At 38.2% G+C, this 16897-nt stretch overlaps 1 protein-coding gene across 1 annotated transcript in view; it reads right to left on the bottom strand.

The window, feature by feature from the left end:
* Nucleotides 1-319: 319 nt before the first annotated feature.
* The window catches only part of LOC108043571 (S phase cyclin A-associated protein in the endoplasmic reticulum), a 30235-nt gene continuing 13657 nt past the window's right edge, over nucleotides 320-16897 (bottom strand). The window contains exons 7-11 of the mRNA XM_017122334.2: nucleotides 4633-4778; nucleotides 4431-4523; nucleotides 4084-4175; nucleotides 1100-1426; nucleotides 320-999 (exon numbers count right to left, since the gene is read on the bottom strand). Coding sequence (XP_016977823.2) covers nucleotides 868-999; nucleotides 1100-1426; nucleotides 4084-4175; nucleotides 4431-4523; nucleotides 4633-4778 — 790 coding nt within the window. The 3' untranslated portion in view covers nucleotides 320-867. The remainder of the gene's footprint in view (nucleotides 1000-1099; nucleotides 1427-4083; nucleotides 4176-4430; nucleotides 4524-4632; nucleotides 4779-16897) is intronic.

The raw sequence follows: 16897 nt of genomic DNA, 5'->3' as shown, positions 1-16897 counted from the left end.
AGGTTCAGTACAAATAATATTAAATGTTACACAGTTTTAAAAAGGTATAAAACTAATTATAATAGCTTGCTAAATACATAACAACCCGGTTAAAACCCTTGCAATTTGTATGCAGCCAATCAATCTAATGTTGTTTAAGCCTGTGACGCCACTAAATATTAAGCCACATTCCAACTTAACCACCCTTTCAAATAAATTATTAAAAAATACCCATTTTTGTCCAAAATATTAACCCCATTCTTAACAGCCAGAAAAACAATTTTTAATTGTTCAATTCTTTATTTCATTTGTTTTAATTTAATTATAATGTTTTTGCACAAAACGTTGATGTCTATAAAAAATACATTAGGTAGCTCATTTTATTTTTGCCTTTACTCCCATTTTTGTTTGTGAGTGTGTTGGTGATAGATGCAACTGCTCCAAAAGCGTTGATTAATTCGATAACTGAGAATTTGCAGTGTTTGTGGGTGAGTTTAATACAAGCGTTAAATTAATGTTAATACTTTGCATTAAACATAAACTACAATGAATATATGTAATATATATATGGATATAAAATCTATGCGAGTTCGACTTGTTGTGAATGTATTTTAGCGAATGTGTGAGTGAGTGAGTGAGATGAAGTGAGTGTTTAGTAAACTAATTTAAGTTAACGTTTAAGTTTATATAAATAATATTAAAAATATTTTGTGTGTTGCTTCTGCTTTCGATTTCCAATTGTTTTGTTGTTCATCTCCTTGCGAATGTTTCAAGTTCTGTATTTTTGCTCTTTGCCTTAGTTTTTTTTTAATTTTCTTTGAAAATAATATCACTTTGAGAGTTGAGACTTCGAGTTCAGGGATTCGCCCAAAGGACAAAGCTACAGCCCTAACCTCCTTTGTTGTGTGTCTGTGGATTGTTGTTATTACCAGAGCTGATTCTGTCTTTGGTGCGACTATTTATCAGCTTAATGACGCTATTTCTTTGGGCCACCTCCGATTTGCTGTACTCGTCTACGAACTGGAGAAAGATTTAATTGTATACATTTAAATAAGTACAAATAGGAATTCTTAAAATAGTTATGATAAAATTTGAACATTTTTTATTATCTTTTACTTACCGCCAAATCAAAATCCTTGCAGAGAAGCTCCCTAGCTGCCGGATTGCCAAAGGAAACCGTCACAAGGAACGGATAAATCACTGGATTTAACTGGGCCGACAGCTTGGCCAGATTCTTGAAAATCACGGCAAACGGCTCCGATATCAGCAGGTCCTGGTGCCTTCGATTGTTGACACAGAAAAAGGCCAGCGAGGCGATCAGGTCAATCAGCATGGTGGTGCTCTCGTTGTTCTTCACCCACTGGGCATTGGACACACTGAAGTTCAGGATGAGGGTCATCACATCCAGCAGCTTCAGCGACAATGGACCCTCCACAGTCAGGGCCTCCTGAAATACAAAAACAACATTTAATTGGCAACACACAACAAAAGGGGGAAAAAAATAACCGAAACCGAAATCACTGAGCAAATGTTTTAATTAAGTCAAAGCAAATATCAAAGAGTGGCACTTGTTTAGGGCAGGAAATGAAGGGCCGGCACGTCCTGCGGCCCGATTGTTTATATTCATGCCTATATATTTGCGTGTTATTTGCATAAGGGACTCGCAGAGAGCGCTTCTAATTTGTTTGCCCTGGCAGGCCAAAACCCGAAACTCGATTCAACAACTGAAACTGGCAACTTGTTCGAGGACCAGGAGGATAGCGAGTAAGAGTACGAGCACTAAGCAAATATTTAGCCAAACAATTGACATGCCTGACTGGCTAGAACAACGCCCCCTCACTTTTCCGACCCCGGCAGGATATGAGCGAGCGGCAAGGACTTTCCAGCCGGAAACAAAACGAAAAAAAATAAAATAAAACGAGAACGATTGAAATTGCGTGGGCCTCGGATTGGCTTGGGTTAAACTTGAAAATTTCATTTTACAAAGTCAATATTTACGCAAAAACAAGCACTGCCGCTGGAGCGGCTCTCGAAAATTGAGTTTGCTGATTAAAACCAAATCAAATTATTTGCCAAAAACGGAGCAACCGTCCCTCGCTCACGAGTAGATGATGAGCAACCGAAAACCCTTATCTATTTTTGTGGTAATTTAAAACAAATAGCTCTAATCCCAGTGCAATTCGGGGTTGGAGCTTTCGGCAGCGGCAAAGTTTGTCTAGCAAATTAGTTTGTCAAGTGCGTAGACTTGCCTGCCAGCCTGCAACTGATAAATATTGACACGTGCAACAGACGCACACTCGAATACCGGATAGGGATACACAGGAAATTAAAATCTAGCTGCCACACTTTACAAAAAAAGCAACGGAGATTAGCTGTATAACTTTTGTAACTGGTTAAAAAGTTGAATATTATATTAATTTACATTAATCAATGTATCTAAAAGTAAAAAAGCTTTCTTAATTGTGGAAATTGTATAATTTTCTTTATGGATAATAACTACAATGATATTTAAAACTTATTTTGATGTCCCCTTCAGTTTATCCCAACGATATATTGTTTTATTATTTGGCTTATTGGGTGTATTTTACTGGAAATATTATATTTACATTTGCTAGTGCATTAAAAGAGATAATAACTACAATGATATTTAAAACTTATTTTGATGTCCCCTTCAGTTTATCCCAACGATATATTGTTTTATTATTTGGCTTATTGGGTGTATTTTACTGGAAATATTATATTTACATTTGCTAGTGCATTAAAAGAGATCCAGGGTGGTTTGAGCTAACTCCAAGGCTGAATTTCAGTTAGAATCACGATTGCAGCACTTCGATATTCTGTTTCATTGGCGCGGTTTTTGGCTGCCAACCAAACTTAACTCATCTCATCTCCACTTGGTTCGTTTCGTTACGGTTGGCATAAATATTTCAGGCCACGCCAAGACGACTGCCGACATTTGCCCCAAGTAAAGTGTCAAAATATTTGCGAATGCCACCCATCCTCTATTTTATTCCGAGCCCCCGCCCAACCTGCCATTTTGCCGATTTTCTCCTCTGAATTTTCGCAGGTACACGAGTTCAGAGCAAAATGTCATCGCGGTTCAATGGCGTTTGCCTCATGTTGTGTTTGTCATTTGGCGCTGTGTTGTCTGTTGAGCAAATGTCACTCTGCCCTGACTCTATGCATTTTCGCCGAACCAAAGCCCACCCCACAAAATACACAATTCTCGTGGCTGTCATGACATTTGGCAATATGCAAATCACTCTGGCGAAATTCACTCGCAGATTGCAAGCCGCAGCAATTGCAAAGTTTTAAACGTCTGCACTAACTTTTCCTCGTGTTTTTCCTCCCGCTGTTGTTGATGTTGTCGCCGATTTTCTCAATTTTCGCCAGGCGATTTCACGTTCGACAAAGTTTAGAAGAGCAAAGCAAAGAAAAGCCAAACGCATACATACACCAACAGCAAAAACAAGAGTGGCATCAACAGGAAAAAATAAAACAGAAGTGGAAAAATTCTAATGAAATTTTCTCTACGCTTCGCTGCTTAAGCAGGAAAAACCAAGAAACATTGGACACAAAATGTGTGCAAATCGTTTGCTTAAAAAATCTACAAACTTTTAATTACTTATCTATCGTTCTGCATTAATAATTATTCTGCTCTGCTCTTGAATTTGTATTTAAAAACATTAGAAAGAAATATATACCCAGCTGATACCAAAGTATTAATAGATACTTCATCTTGCATTAAAAAAATTAAATATCAAAAGAAACTTTTTTTAGTTATTTATCAGTATTGAAAATTATTCTGCTCTAATCCTGAATTGGTATTTAAAAAAATTATGGACAATTTAAACATGACCCAGGTGATACCAAAGTATTTTAAGCAGATAAATTGCATTACAAAAATTCAATAACTTAGGAAACTTCTTCTAAAATACATATTTGTCTTGCGACTTTATCCTCCTAGTTTTTCAAAAAAAAACTCGAACCACTGTGCCCTTCGCATTGGGTTAAGGGCTGACTGACTTTTTGATTTGTTTAAACGGCGACGCACGACGTTCGGAAACTCCTCAGAAACCGTCTCCCTTAGAAGGGCAAACTCACCTGGAAAGTGTTCACATCCAGTGAGGCCAGGGACACGTAAAGATGAAAAGTCGATGCCGCCAAGGCGGTCGTGCGCGGTGGAATGCATTCACCTGCAAAAACAGAACATAAAAACCCAGAAAAAAAGAGTCAGAAAATAAGTTAGAAGAGCGGATGAACAGCGATAGCGGATATTCCCTCATAAAACATTAGAGGTTTACGGAAAAATCAAAACTAATTTCCGCCTTTGCGAGGAGATCACGTTGCGTGGGTTGTTTGTAAAGTGCATTGAAATCTAATTAGCACCTCCGCACCGCACCGCCTCCTCAGCAATTTGCAGCTACTGTTTTGGATCAGTTTCAACTCACCCATTGGCATAACGCTGCCATAGAGCATAGATACGGTTCCAAAGAGCTCCGTGGACTTTGCAGCGCTCAGCAGACGTGTCGGATCGGCAGGACCTGTGGATAGAGGATAAAGAAACAAATAAACAACGATCCCCTGGTTTATTTACCCTCAACCAGGTGTGACTTCTGCTGCGAAAAACAGAGCCTGAATAACATGACTCACCTGGCTGGCAAACATCAAGGAATCGGGACAGGAAACCCAAGGTGGTCAGTAGGCTCAGCATCACACTCTGGTTGTCCTCGATGGACTCGCGCACCTTCTGATTGCGACGGGAAAGGATCTCGATCAGACCAGTGATCACAGCAAAGCTGAAAGAGGAAAATGAAACAACAAAATTAACCATTATTTTCTTTTTCAATTACCATTAATTCAGTTAATGCTTTGATTAATAATATTCCATTGAATTAATCTCCTTCCAAAAAGTGATTTAACAGAATGAGCCCTGGGCTCCCAAACAATGGAAATGCCTCCGAGCGATTCCTTCCTATTCAACGTATATCATTCAGCCATTCTCTTGTTGTTTGCCCCGTGGTTTCCCATGTCCATATGTTGCTGGTTCTGTTGGTCTATCCCCTCGGCACTTTCTACCCTCTCAACTAGCTACTACCTTTGGTCCAGGACATTCTACACTTGTTAATCGCCCGGAGCGTTCAAAGGCACGGGATAAAATCACGGTTGTCCGACAATGGAACCCGACCATGTGTCATATCATTTGAAAGCGATTTAAATTCATACTCCCCATTCGCCCAACAACAAGTTATCCCCGCCTCCTCCGCAGAATCGGCCCTTCATCCCGAGTAATCAGCGAGCAAATGACATTCCATTTGCTCTCGTGGCAAGGTGTTTCCTTTCACATATTGAGGGGACAAGGCAGGAAAGCAGACTAGTGTCCTGTTTAACCTCCGAGTGAACATTAACATGTCCTTGCTCTGGCGGCTGATGCTGTTGCCTGTTGTCATTGTCAGCGCAAATCTGTTTTGATTTTAATCCAGCTTATGCGAGCCCGAAATGCCGAAATGCATGCCCATGGTCCTGCAGGACCTCTGTTGCCTTCTGCTTCCGTGAGCTTCCCTCTTGTCCCTTATTCCTGTATTGTTGTTCAGCGAGCTGTGCTGCTCATTGATGCTACACTTAAAGAAATATGACTATAAAATGCCAGTCTGGAAATTCCCATAAATAGCAATTACATTTTAATTTCAAATCGACTTCAATATCATAAGTTTAAACCTTTTAAACCTTTTTTTCATTTCGAAAATTCTTTACTTCATTTTTTTTTTTTGGAAACCAAAGATACAAATTAATTCTTTCGTTTATGTTTGATGAAACGATAGTAAAATTGGTGCAATATAACCCCTTACAAAGAACTAAAATTTAAAAAATTTAAAATCGTTATCTAATCTTTGTATTTTAATGTTATTGAAATCCATGACAAATCTTTAAATAATAAAGTTTCTTAATTTAAATTTAAAAACAGTACTTTAAGGCCGGAAATTATTTAAAGTGTACCCAGATCCGCTGCTGCTACTGTTTTATGCTGCCGATTATGCGCCTTAAGTGCCGAAATCAATGCACACAAATGCCCAAATTACAAGCGCCGTGAAAAGGACATTTTCCACTAGAGGGGGTAGGGGACCAATTTCTGTTTCTTCTAAAAAATAAAAAAACAGGGACACTTTATTCCCTGTCAAGGGGTTGGAATTTTTTCTTGGCAATTGCAACTATTTTGTTTATTAAACAAGAGAGACAGAGCTTGAGTTAAGTAGCGTGTGCATTTGACACTTGTTAAAATATTTGCGCCTGTCCCACACACATACACACTCACACACTTAAGGGAGGTCCACGATGATTAAAAGGGGGAGGAGATGAGAGGGTGGTGATGCCTGCAACTGTCGCGCGTATTTAGCGAACGTGTTTTCACAACTAACAAGGATGTTAATTTTTTTTTCCAGCTGGGGATTCTTATTTTTATTTCGAGCTTTTCACCAAATGCCTTTTCACACCCGAAAAAGTCCTGTCTGGGTGTCCTGCCAGTGGTTTACCCCCTCGACATCCATTTTCGCCCTGTGTTGTCGCATTTTATTTTTATTTTGTCGCCATCGTTGGCTGCTGCTTTTGGCTGCTGTTTATTTTACGGCGCTGACGATTATGTCCTGTCCGGGGTCCTTGGTCCTTGGGAAAGGAAACCTCGGCCACATCCGATACGTCTCTGGCTCGGGTGTTGGCCATTTTGTGTTTGGATTGATGCGACCAACGAACTAAATACTTTCCTCTGGCGAAACTCCGGCCAGGACACATGACAAACGATGACAGTTCAGTGGAAAAGGGGAGGTTACCCACAGACTCGGGGTAAAAGCATCCTTCATGCTCCGTGCTAGCTTTGTGCTTGTTGGTTTAAGAAAATTATTAAGGATATTTTTGTGGTGCTGATGAGTTTGCCGAGTACTTTTTGCCCTGCAACTCGAGAGGAAAGCGGGAAGGTGGGGGGGTCAGATTGACCAACCAGGAGAGCAAACATCATGTGGGTTGTCCCTGCGTCCGGGTGTCCCTGTGTCCTTGTGTCCGCCTGTCTGCGCTAAGTGTCCTGTGTGCGATGCGAGGCACAAATAGCAAAACAGGAAGCTCAAGTATGTTTACAGTTGACAACGCCAGAAACGCTGTGGGGATATCAGCATGGGATCAGCAGGGATGTGCTTTTAGCTTTATTTTTGGGTTACCAATAGACATTTTCTGTCGTTACCAGGCAAAAGACAATTTTATTATTTTGTAGCTACCCAGTGTTTAAAGAAATAATTATTTTTAATAATTCTTTTTATCCTTCAGATTAGTTTGAAATAAATTAAAGGCACTTTCACTTATAATTTAAATATTTCTTCTGACCAAGATATACAAATGTTATACCCCAGAAATAGGATATTTTTCTATTTGATTTTAAACCTCATTCTAGCTTCTAGCCAATATCTTAAGTTAGCAACACAGATCCAGATATAGAAGAGCGGGACTTTGGGACTCATCCTGGTAACGGCACGTAGTCCTTGCTGCTTTGTTTGTCTCTCTCTTGTGGGTGTGTGTGTGTGTGTGTGTTTGCTTGCTTGTGTGTTAGCGTTTGAGTAATGGACGCTTTTATTTGCGAACAGGACTTCTGGCTGTGTCAAAAGGGGTCAAAATGGATTTTTGGGCTATATAAAAATTGCTGCTGGCCGTGTTTGCTTTTTGACGCTGCTACTGCTACTGCTGCCCTCATGGTCAACGGAATTCCCTGAATTCTGCGGCAGGACATTGTCATGGCATATCAATCACTCATATATAGAGAAGGTTATAGATCTGTGTATGTTTATGGCTTGCCACTTAAATAGCAGAAATCTGTATGCCATTCATTTGTATTGTAAACATCGAACGCTGAATGAACTCCTTTTGTTGATGATTCGCTTTCGTTTATTATGATAAATCACACAGAAAATAATGAACGAACGGGAAGAGTGAGTTCTGTTTGATATTTTTAGTGTTTGTAATCAGAACTCGCTTAATTGAAATCAAAACATCAAATTTATTTGCACAACAATTTCTCTTTCAAGCTCTTTTCCAAAAAAAAAAAAAAAGCAAAGAAACAAAATGGTTTGAGAAGGACTTGCACTTGAATCTACAAAAGCTGCTAAATAGATGCAATGTCACAATTCTCGGGTTCTCACACACTCTTCACAAATGCCACTCGTATTTGCTTACAAACATTTAGCAGCATTTTATGGACGAACGTATCTGAATCTTCTGCTAATCGGTTTTTGCATTTTGAGCATATTTAATGCTAGACGCGTGCTGCTCATTAGCATATGAAAGAATTATATTGCCATTGTCGGCGGGCTTTAAACAAAATTTGCAGTGCACGTGGCATTTCGACCAAATGAACAAACGATTTTAAAACTGTTTATGGGATTGGTGGCTAAAAGTTGCGCACAAAATGGGTACATTTTATTGAAATCTTTCGTTTGTCCGATTTAAGTTGCCAAACAAATTAAGTAAATTATGTATAAACATGTTATCTCAATTCCCTAACATAAGTCCATTGACTGTTAATTTAATTTGACTAATTGATTCATTTATGTGGCAGCTGGATTTTTATTGAGAGTATTAGATTTATCCAATTATTAAAATCACTGAATGATTTGAGTTAAATCCAGCGAATCATCTGAAGTAATAACGACCTTTTTTTTTTCAATATCAATACTTTTTAATAACAATCTTTAGGCATGGAAAAAAAGTTTGTAATAAGACAAACCTTGGAAATAAATAAAATGGTCCAAATATACATTCGTAATAAAGAAACTGTTTAATAACTTATCGTGCATTTATCTACACATAAAACTCTGAAAATGCGTATGTTTTTTATTTACGCAATATTGTTTCGACCATTTTTAACCCCAACACATTCTGTGTTTTCACAACCAAATCTGCTTAACAGATTTCGTAGTAATTCAATTTCAACACGAATCATTGAAATTCATCAGATTCAAATTCATTCAATCAAGTAAAGTCAACAACGGAGGCTGGAAAAATGCCAGCTGGCTACCATTCTGCATCCGAGAACACATATAGAAACCAAATCGAGCCCGATTCAGATTTAGGTCGGAGGCATGTGCATAAAACTCAACGCCTTGCGGTGGGCCTAAAACAACATTAGGAAATTCAATTGTAGCCGGCAGGCAAAACAAGCGACACACACGGATCGAAAGGTGTTAAATGAAAACTAAACCGGAAAAAAAGAAAGCAGGGAAAGGTAGCTTGTAGCTACCCCTTAATTTTCCGCAGTGAGCACGAGCCGGAGTTGATTAAAATGCAATTTCAAATTGTTTTCTCTGCTGGTTGTCAGCACTTGATTAAGAGCAACTGTGTTTCTTTTCGGAGGGTTAAAACTGTCGCGCCTGCGCCTTGCTTTTTGGCATCCCCCCTCCCTTCCCCCAACAAAAGGGAGGATATATCCCGGGGCTACCCTATTCGGGTGTCATGTCAAAACAATGCAACTCGAGTCGCAGTTTTAGGGGTAGCAATCGGCAGTCAAACAGCCGGCCAGAGTCGAGGGCTCTGATTGCCCACAAGTGGCTGAAGCAACCCTCGGTCGAAATGTCATTTGAATAACATCAAGGTAGGCGAAAATTTCCAAGGTATGGCTTTGGGTTCCCATCAACAATGACCAAAATGTATAAAATGTTATAAATCGTTTCTGAACTAGACTTCTCGTAGCTACAAAATTAAAAACTAATTTGGAACTCATTGGAAAAATAACAAAAATGTAAAAATACATGCTTTTATAAATTAACGAATTAACGAATACAATTATAAACAGTTTCAAATAAAGAAATACTTTTTAATGAATTATACTATTTCCTAAATCTTCTTTAAAATATTTTAAATTTAAATATTATACAGATTAACACAACATATGATTATAATTGGTAATTAGAATATATATTGATGGTTTAAAATAAGCTGAATATATCTAGAGCAAAATAATCTATCTAATCTATTTGCTAAATTAAATATTGAATATTTAAAGAAATTTGAAAGATCCTTAATAAAATGCCGTCTTATATGTTCGGCAAGTATACGGCTATCATTGATGCTGAAATTACAAAACACCTGGTGCGGTCTTTGGCAGCCAACTTTGTTGGCCATGTTTATGCATTAGAGCGCGTGTAAAATAATTTCACGGTGCAAGTTGGTAGCCTCCTTTATGGCCATAAAGGGAGTCAGTGGCTGGGGGAGGTGAAGGGATTGTTGTACTGCGGGAGGGTGAACTTTTAATGGGCGACGCGAAAAATGTGGGCATGTGGAGTTAAGTAACATTATCAGTGGGCGAAAGCAGGGACATCGTTATCATTAAGGGCCACCAACAGTGTGACATCATCATCATCATTTTATCATCATAATTATTGCGCTTACTAGGGCAGCACGTACAGCAGCTGTCACTAAAACAGTGGCTGGGGTACATATTTATTACATAAATCTGTGGCAGGACTTAAACAATTCGTCATGTCACAGGGATTTGCCACAGAGAGATCTCAATTGTGGCTAATGGAGCTAAGACTCGGAAAAGAATGCCTCTTATGAATTTCAATTGCCGAGTGGTGATCCCCTTTACCTATTGTGTTTCTATACACAAAGAAAAGTATTAACAATTATAATGTTATTTTATAGATTAAAAAATATAATTTAAGTAGTTATAAAAGTTGCTTTATCAATAGGATAAATTAAATTATTCAAGGGTGCCACTCAAAACTATTGTGACTTAAATTTATTTCCATTTTATTTCATTCCTTAGACATATTTAGAAGGTAGGTTAAGTTTCACTGAATGGAACAGACATTTTCACATTATTTCTCTGTGTATGTTTACATTACTAATATGAAACGCCTCCAACAACAATAATCACATCAACAGGAGTTCGGACGTGACTCTCTAATGCCCAGCAAGGGTTCCGTTTCGCTGGCAGGGGGTCTCCTTTCGGCCTGCATGTCCTTTTGCCACTTCCGACATCCTGCGGTGCTAATAACCCACTTACTTAGACTTATCCCTTTGTTAAAAGATGGCAGAACAGCGAAAGGAAGCGGGCCGATTCCTCCGCTGCCCATCAATTATTGCCCGGGAAATGCAATTCGGAATGGAAATTGAAATCGAAATTGAATTGACCGCATTCGAGTGCACATATTTTTGATTTTTTTTTTCAAATTATCCTGTGGCAGGCATAACGAAATGGTCAATGAAAAAGGGCACCCCTATGTGCGGATGGATTTATGGTTTATGCTTTGGGTGGACTGTTATGCTTTAATTGCATTTGTAAATGTTTTGGCTGAGGAGATGCGGTTATGATTGGGAGGGAATTTCTAAAGTTTCCCAACGGGAGACCTATGCGAATTGTCGATCGATTTGTAATAAAAGGTATAGAGTAATAATGAGAAATTAATATTTTGAATTCAGAGAGTATACGTGTAGAATAATTAATTATGATGAATAGTAAATCATTGCCTAATATATTTTTCTATTGCATAATTTATATATTCGTTTAATTTCGTAATATTCCTATTTAAATAAAAAAAACAGATCTTAAATAAATGTTTTGGAAATCAGCAGCATCTCATCAGAAGATAAGCATTTACATTTACAGAGCAACCATTAGTCGAATACCAATTGTAACAAACCCGAAACTTTAAACTTCAAAATGAGGGTTATTTTTACATTTTAGGAACTATTTTTTTTATAGTTTTTCAATATTTGTGTGTGCAAAAACCAATCGAATTCAATCGGTCACGCTGAAGGACTCGACAGGACTTCAGTTACGGTTACGCCCTGTCCAAAGGCCCCTTTTTTTTTGTTGGTCACACAGCTGTCAACAGAAACCCTTGGAAATCTTTTTGCGGAAATTTAACTAATTTGTAAATTTTCGTAATTAAGCGTTGAACAAAAAATCACAAAAAAAGAAGTGTAAAATAAGAATAACAGAAATACAAATCAAATGACAGGCGGAGAGGCGAAAAAGGCAGCTGTGTGTTTTTGTTCATGGCCGCACCTTCGACTGATAAGAGTTCCAGTTGAGATCGTAATTAATTTCTGGGCTCTCCCCTTACATTTTATTTTTATTTCTGAATGCAAATGAATTTGTACGTATCGTCCGAGCAACAACAGCACTTTTAATTCATTTACCTTGCGACCGTCGCCGGTTGATGATGATGACGATGATTCAGTTGGAGAATGAGGATGCCCGAACCCAGACATTGACGTAAATTGATTTTCAACGCTGTAGCAGAAAGAGAGGGGTAGATATAAAACGAAAGAGATGGCAGGAAAGGCGCCGCAAACCGCAAGACAGCGGAGATCAAGGTACAGCGTACAGCGAAAACCGCAGCGAAAGGATTGCCTTTGCATGAGGTATATAAGATATGCATATTTATATACGAGTATCTGAGCCTCGGTCTTTTGAGCTCATCATAAATAATGCGCCAAGTGGCTAAAAGCGCAAGCCGAGCCAAGATGCCAGTTCTCGGCTTATCATTAAGCTCTATGAAACTTGGGAAAGAAACGAAAAATTTCGAAGTAGGTGGAGAAAAAGAAGAGGTGCAATGGCATTACTCATATAGAAACAATATGGCTAATAACAACTATGTTTCATTAACCAATGCAAAATTCTTAAACTGTCTAAATACAACTATATAATTTAATGATACAAATACCAGTAAATAATAGTATTGTTATAATGTATATATTATTATTATAACGTATATATTATTAACTTTTAATCACTTTAAAATAATAGTGAAACAATATGGCTAACAACAACTATATTTCATAAACCAATGCAAAATTCTTAAACTGTCTAAATACAACTATATAATTTTATGATATAAATACCAGTAAATAATATTATTTATTATAATTTATATTTCAAAAAAAAGTCAAACATTTTATTAACATCAACAAATATTCCACCTCGATTCCCCTTTAATCCCCTAAAATTGGCTTATAATAACCATATTAGTTATTGACTTATAACCCTCTGCCACGCCCACCAAGCTGAGATTACCCTTTTTTTTGACAGTTGCTATAGAACCCATTATTTAAAATTATTTCAGGCATCCACATTTTCCCAAACTGCGGAATCTGTTAAACTTTTTACAAGGCTGCGCCTCATTAAACCGCCCAGAAATTGGTAGCCACGGGAGCAGGCCCATTACCACGCCCATTAATGCAAATTAAACGCAATGCAGACATATGCCAAAATCAAGACCTCGCCTCCTGGCTCATCCAGTTCCGTTCGCTTGGCTTGGGTTCGGATGTGTCACAGCGCATTATCATTCATAAATCAAAACATGGAAATTGTTTAGCACGGAGTGAGGGGTTGCATTCTGGCTGGAGAATAACAATATGATAGCCTGCCTCCCCTCGGTCTGCGCAGTCTAATAAACATATATAAAAAGTTATGAATAAATTAAGACATTTGGTTGTCAGTTCGGTTTAAAGGGATGCAGATAGATGTGCCCCCGGGGTTGTTGCTCACTTTTTATACTTACATCAATGATTAAACTCGCATTACGCGGAGAACCAAGGGTTAAGGGTAAGGAAATTTTAAAGAGTGCCTGGCAAGTGCCGAGATTGAGCTGTCAAGTGTGCCCTCAAGATTTAGCCAGAAAAGTGTGCGAAAAAATACGCAAAAATATCGAAAAGGGGGAAAACGAAATCCAAGAAGACGGTGAAAAGAATCTCGAGTGAAACTCAAGTAAATTCAAGTTATAGATATGGCGGGAAAAATAAATCTGCATGCGGTAGGCCAACGAAGGGCAAAGACAAACACGGATGTGGCAATCACTCGGTGGGATATATAATCCCGATCCTGTCTAGCCGAGTTTTTAAAATGAAAATTCATCAACACGTCAGCCGTCCATCCAAACCATCCATCCATCTATAGAGCAATGCCATACCAAACCAAACCATTCCATCCCGCATCGTGTCTCCTGTGTTTTCTTAGTAACGAACGCCACCCAAAGCGTTTTCCATTTACCCCAAAAACACACACGGAAAAACATTGGGGCGACAGACAACGGGGTAAACGTTTTGTCTTATATTAAATATATATATTTTGACAGACGGGGTGGCAAGGAGTGGCTGGGGGAAAGAGTTCGGGCGTCTTCAATTACGACACGCGCGTTGAAAATAAAATTTCAGCAGTTTTTAGCCATCTACAGAGAGAGAAATTAATGAGACTGCTATTAAGAATATGGTTTTCTTCATATCCATAAAAATGGATACGTTGAAATTTGATTAATTAATAATCAACCAAAGTAATATTGTCGCCAAGACCCGTTATATATTTTAATAATGTTAAACAGATGTATACAAAATATAAAAAATGTAGGAAATTTATTGAAAAATAGAAAACATTATAAGACAAATACTTCATACCCCGATCAAAGAAACCGATTTAAAGTAAATTATGAAAGGATACTGCCATTTCTTGAAAAATTACTTTCTAACTAATTATCTATTTTCATATTTATGTCATTAGATTACTCAGACTTTCTCACAGTGCCTGCCTGCTTTCCATATGGGGCTTGTCACCGTTTAACATAAGGCGGCGACTTCTTGTTCTCTGCCTACCGCAGATGCTGATGCAGAAAACCGAAAAGATAGAACGGAGACACAGACTTAAAGGGGGAGAAATCAACGTCACAAATGGACAACACACGTGGGGCAGTGGCGATGACGGGATTTGGCATCGGGATGCCAACCTTTTGAAGGCTGTTAAAAGCCAAAGTCGAAATAGCTGCGAGAAAGTAAAGCCGCTCGTAAAACTCAAACGAGGCGCGAAGTAGAAAAAGCTGGAGAACCCAAAGGCAGCAGCACAAAAACATGGCGCCAAATAACCGCAACCATAACGATGTTCCCCCGACGTTCCCATCATCAAATCCCTCCCAGATCCCAGAGCTATAGAAAGACCCTGAACAGGACCATGCGGCGACGTTTGCCGCCATTTTGTAGAAGAAAAGTGCATATAATAAAATAAAATAGCAACAAGACCAACAAAAGCCAGTCGAACAACACACACGACCAGGAGGTGGGACACAAAAAATGGCACGGGCATTAAAAGTAGCGAAGTTAAAAAAATGGAAAGCGAAGATTGGCATACTCTACTCAAAGGAGATAATCATTAAAATGAAAGAATTACTCATGCCAGACTAAATTTTGTAACTTTATAATATAACTTTATAAAAATATTTTAGGTCTATTTAGTCTATAAATCGATTATTAAATAGTAAATTAGAGGCAATGTATTGATATAATAAGCAGTGCTGTTTTAAGAATAGTGAAATAAAACTTTGTAAAAATTAAGAAAATTTAAGAAATTGAAATTTAAACTAAACATGACTTCCGGTTTTTAAGTACATGTAAATCTGAAGTAATTTTTTGTGATAAAACTTTTTACAAAGAGTTTTTTATACTTTTAATATTTTTTTGTTATATTTATAAATGCAAAAACCAAGAAACGCCTTAGGAAAGTTTACATACCCCCTGAGCAAAGATTTTCAGGATTGGGAAGTTTGAGTCTAGGACCCAAGTCACTGAAAATGGGCGCCTGTGATTTGGCTTTTCCATTTTGAGACTGTGTGTGTGTTGAAGAGTAGAAAATGGAAAATGGCGAACGAATGAAAATGTCGCCGAGTGAGCATCGTAAAAAATTATGCCCAACGTAAGGTTCCACCTCCCCACTAAATAAATGTATAAGTATGTATATATGCATGGGGAGTCGCAACCAAATTGCGTTCTTATGGCACTTTAGTGGCAAAATCAAATTAGAATTTATGGAAAGTCGCCGCCCAATCATAAATGCGGCGCCCCCCATTTATAAGTATATGTATGAGGAGTCTGTACCGCCTCCACTCCAGGAATTTCCCACAACCATTGAATAGCCATAACCATAGGAGCGACTTTTCCTTTAGTGCTAAATGACCTTTACTGCCGGGCCATTTCAAAAAATACTTTTGCGAAGATTTTTAGTTTGTATCGTAAATTTTTATGCGGATCGTGGGTGGGGCAGGCGGTCTAGAAAATCGCGATGGGTATTGGGTAGCCCTCGGATTAGTGGCTTGTAATGTGCGCCATCTGCTGGCCACTTGAGGGCATTACTCATGCCACATTTGGCCCGATTCAAGTGCTTAGCGTGTTAATTTGCACCAGTTTTAGTCGGCGTTTCGGGGATCTTCAACAGGGGATGCGACCGGGACTATCTGCCATATAACTATAGTGCGAGGGTTGCTCGGTATTTCGATTGTTTTGCGGCCCGAGGCCTCGTGTTAAGCCCTCACAATTGCCATTTGATTGAGTGATGCGTCAGTTGGTTGTCCTTGTCCTTGCGCCTTGTTGATCTCCACCCCCTCATAATCACCCTCCTGCTCCTGATTGTTTTGAGAGCTACCAATGCGCATTAGCTGCACTTAAAAAAAAACTCTTTGATTACTTCTTTTTAGTAAGATCTTTACACTTTAAAGTTTAAAAAAATATTTGAGTATTTAAGTATTAATGTTTTTTAGATTTAATGTTATTTAAGCCTTTAATTAAAATGATTACTATTTACTAATTTCCTCTATATTTTTATATAGAATTGATGGATAAATACTATATTGTTAAGAATTCTAGACCTTGTCAAATATTTGTTTAATTTATTTAAAATGAAGATAGATTAATTAAGATCAGTTCTTTCAAAACTTTAGGTACTTTTCCCAGTGATAAAACAACAAAAACGGAACCAGGAAGGATGAGATTTTATAGAGGGTGCATCATTATCATCCCGGAGATATAGTACTTCGCATCTGACGAGCATTAAATTAACTGTAACCGGCACTGCACTTTACACATTTTACATATGTCGCCTACTAGAGACAACTTCATC

Source organism: Drosophila rhopaloa, unplaced genomic scaffold, assembly GCF_018152115.1.
Source record: "Drosophila rhopaloa isolate 14029-0021.01 unplaced genomic scaffold, ASM1815211v1 contig_2, whole genome shotgun sequence".
Classification (NCBI taxonomy): Eukaryota; Metazoa; Arthropoda; class Insecta; order Diptera; family Drosophilidae; genus Drosophila; species Drosophila rhopaloa.
Note: the sequence above shows the minus strand (reverse complement) of the source record. Positions and strands in the feature narration are given on the sequence as shown.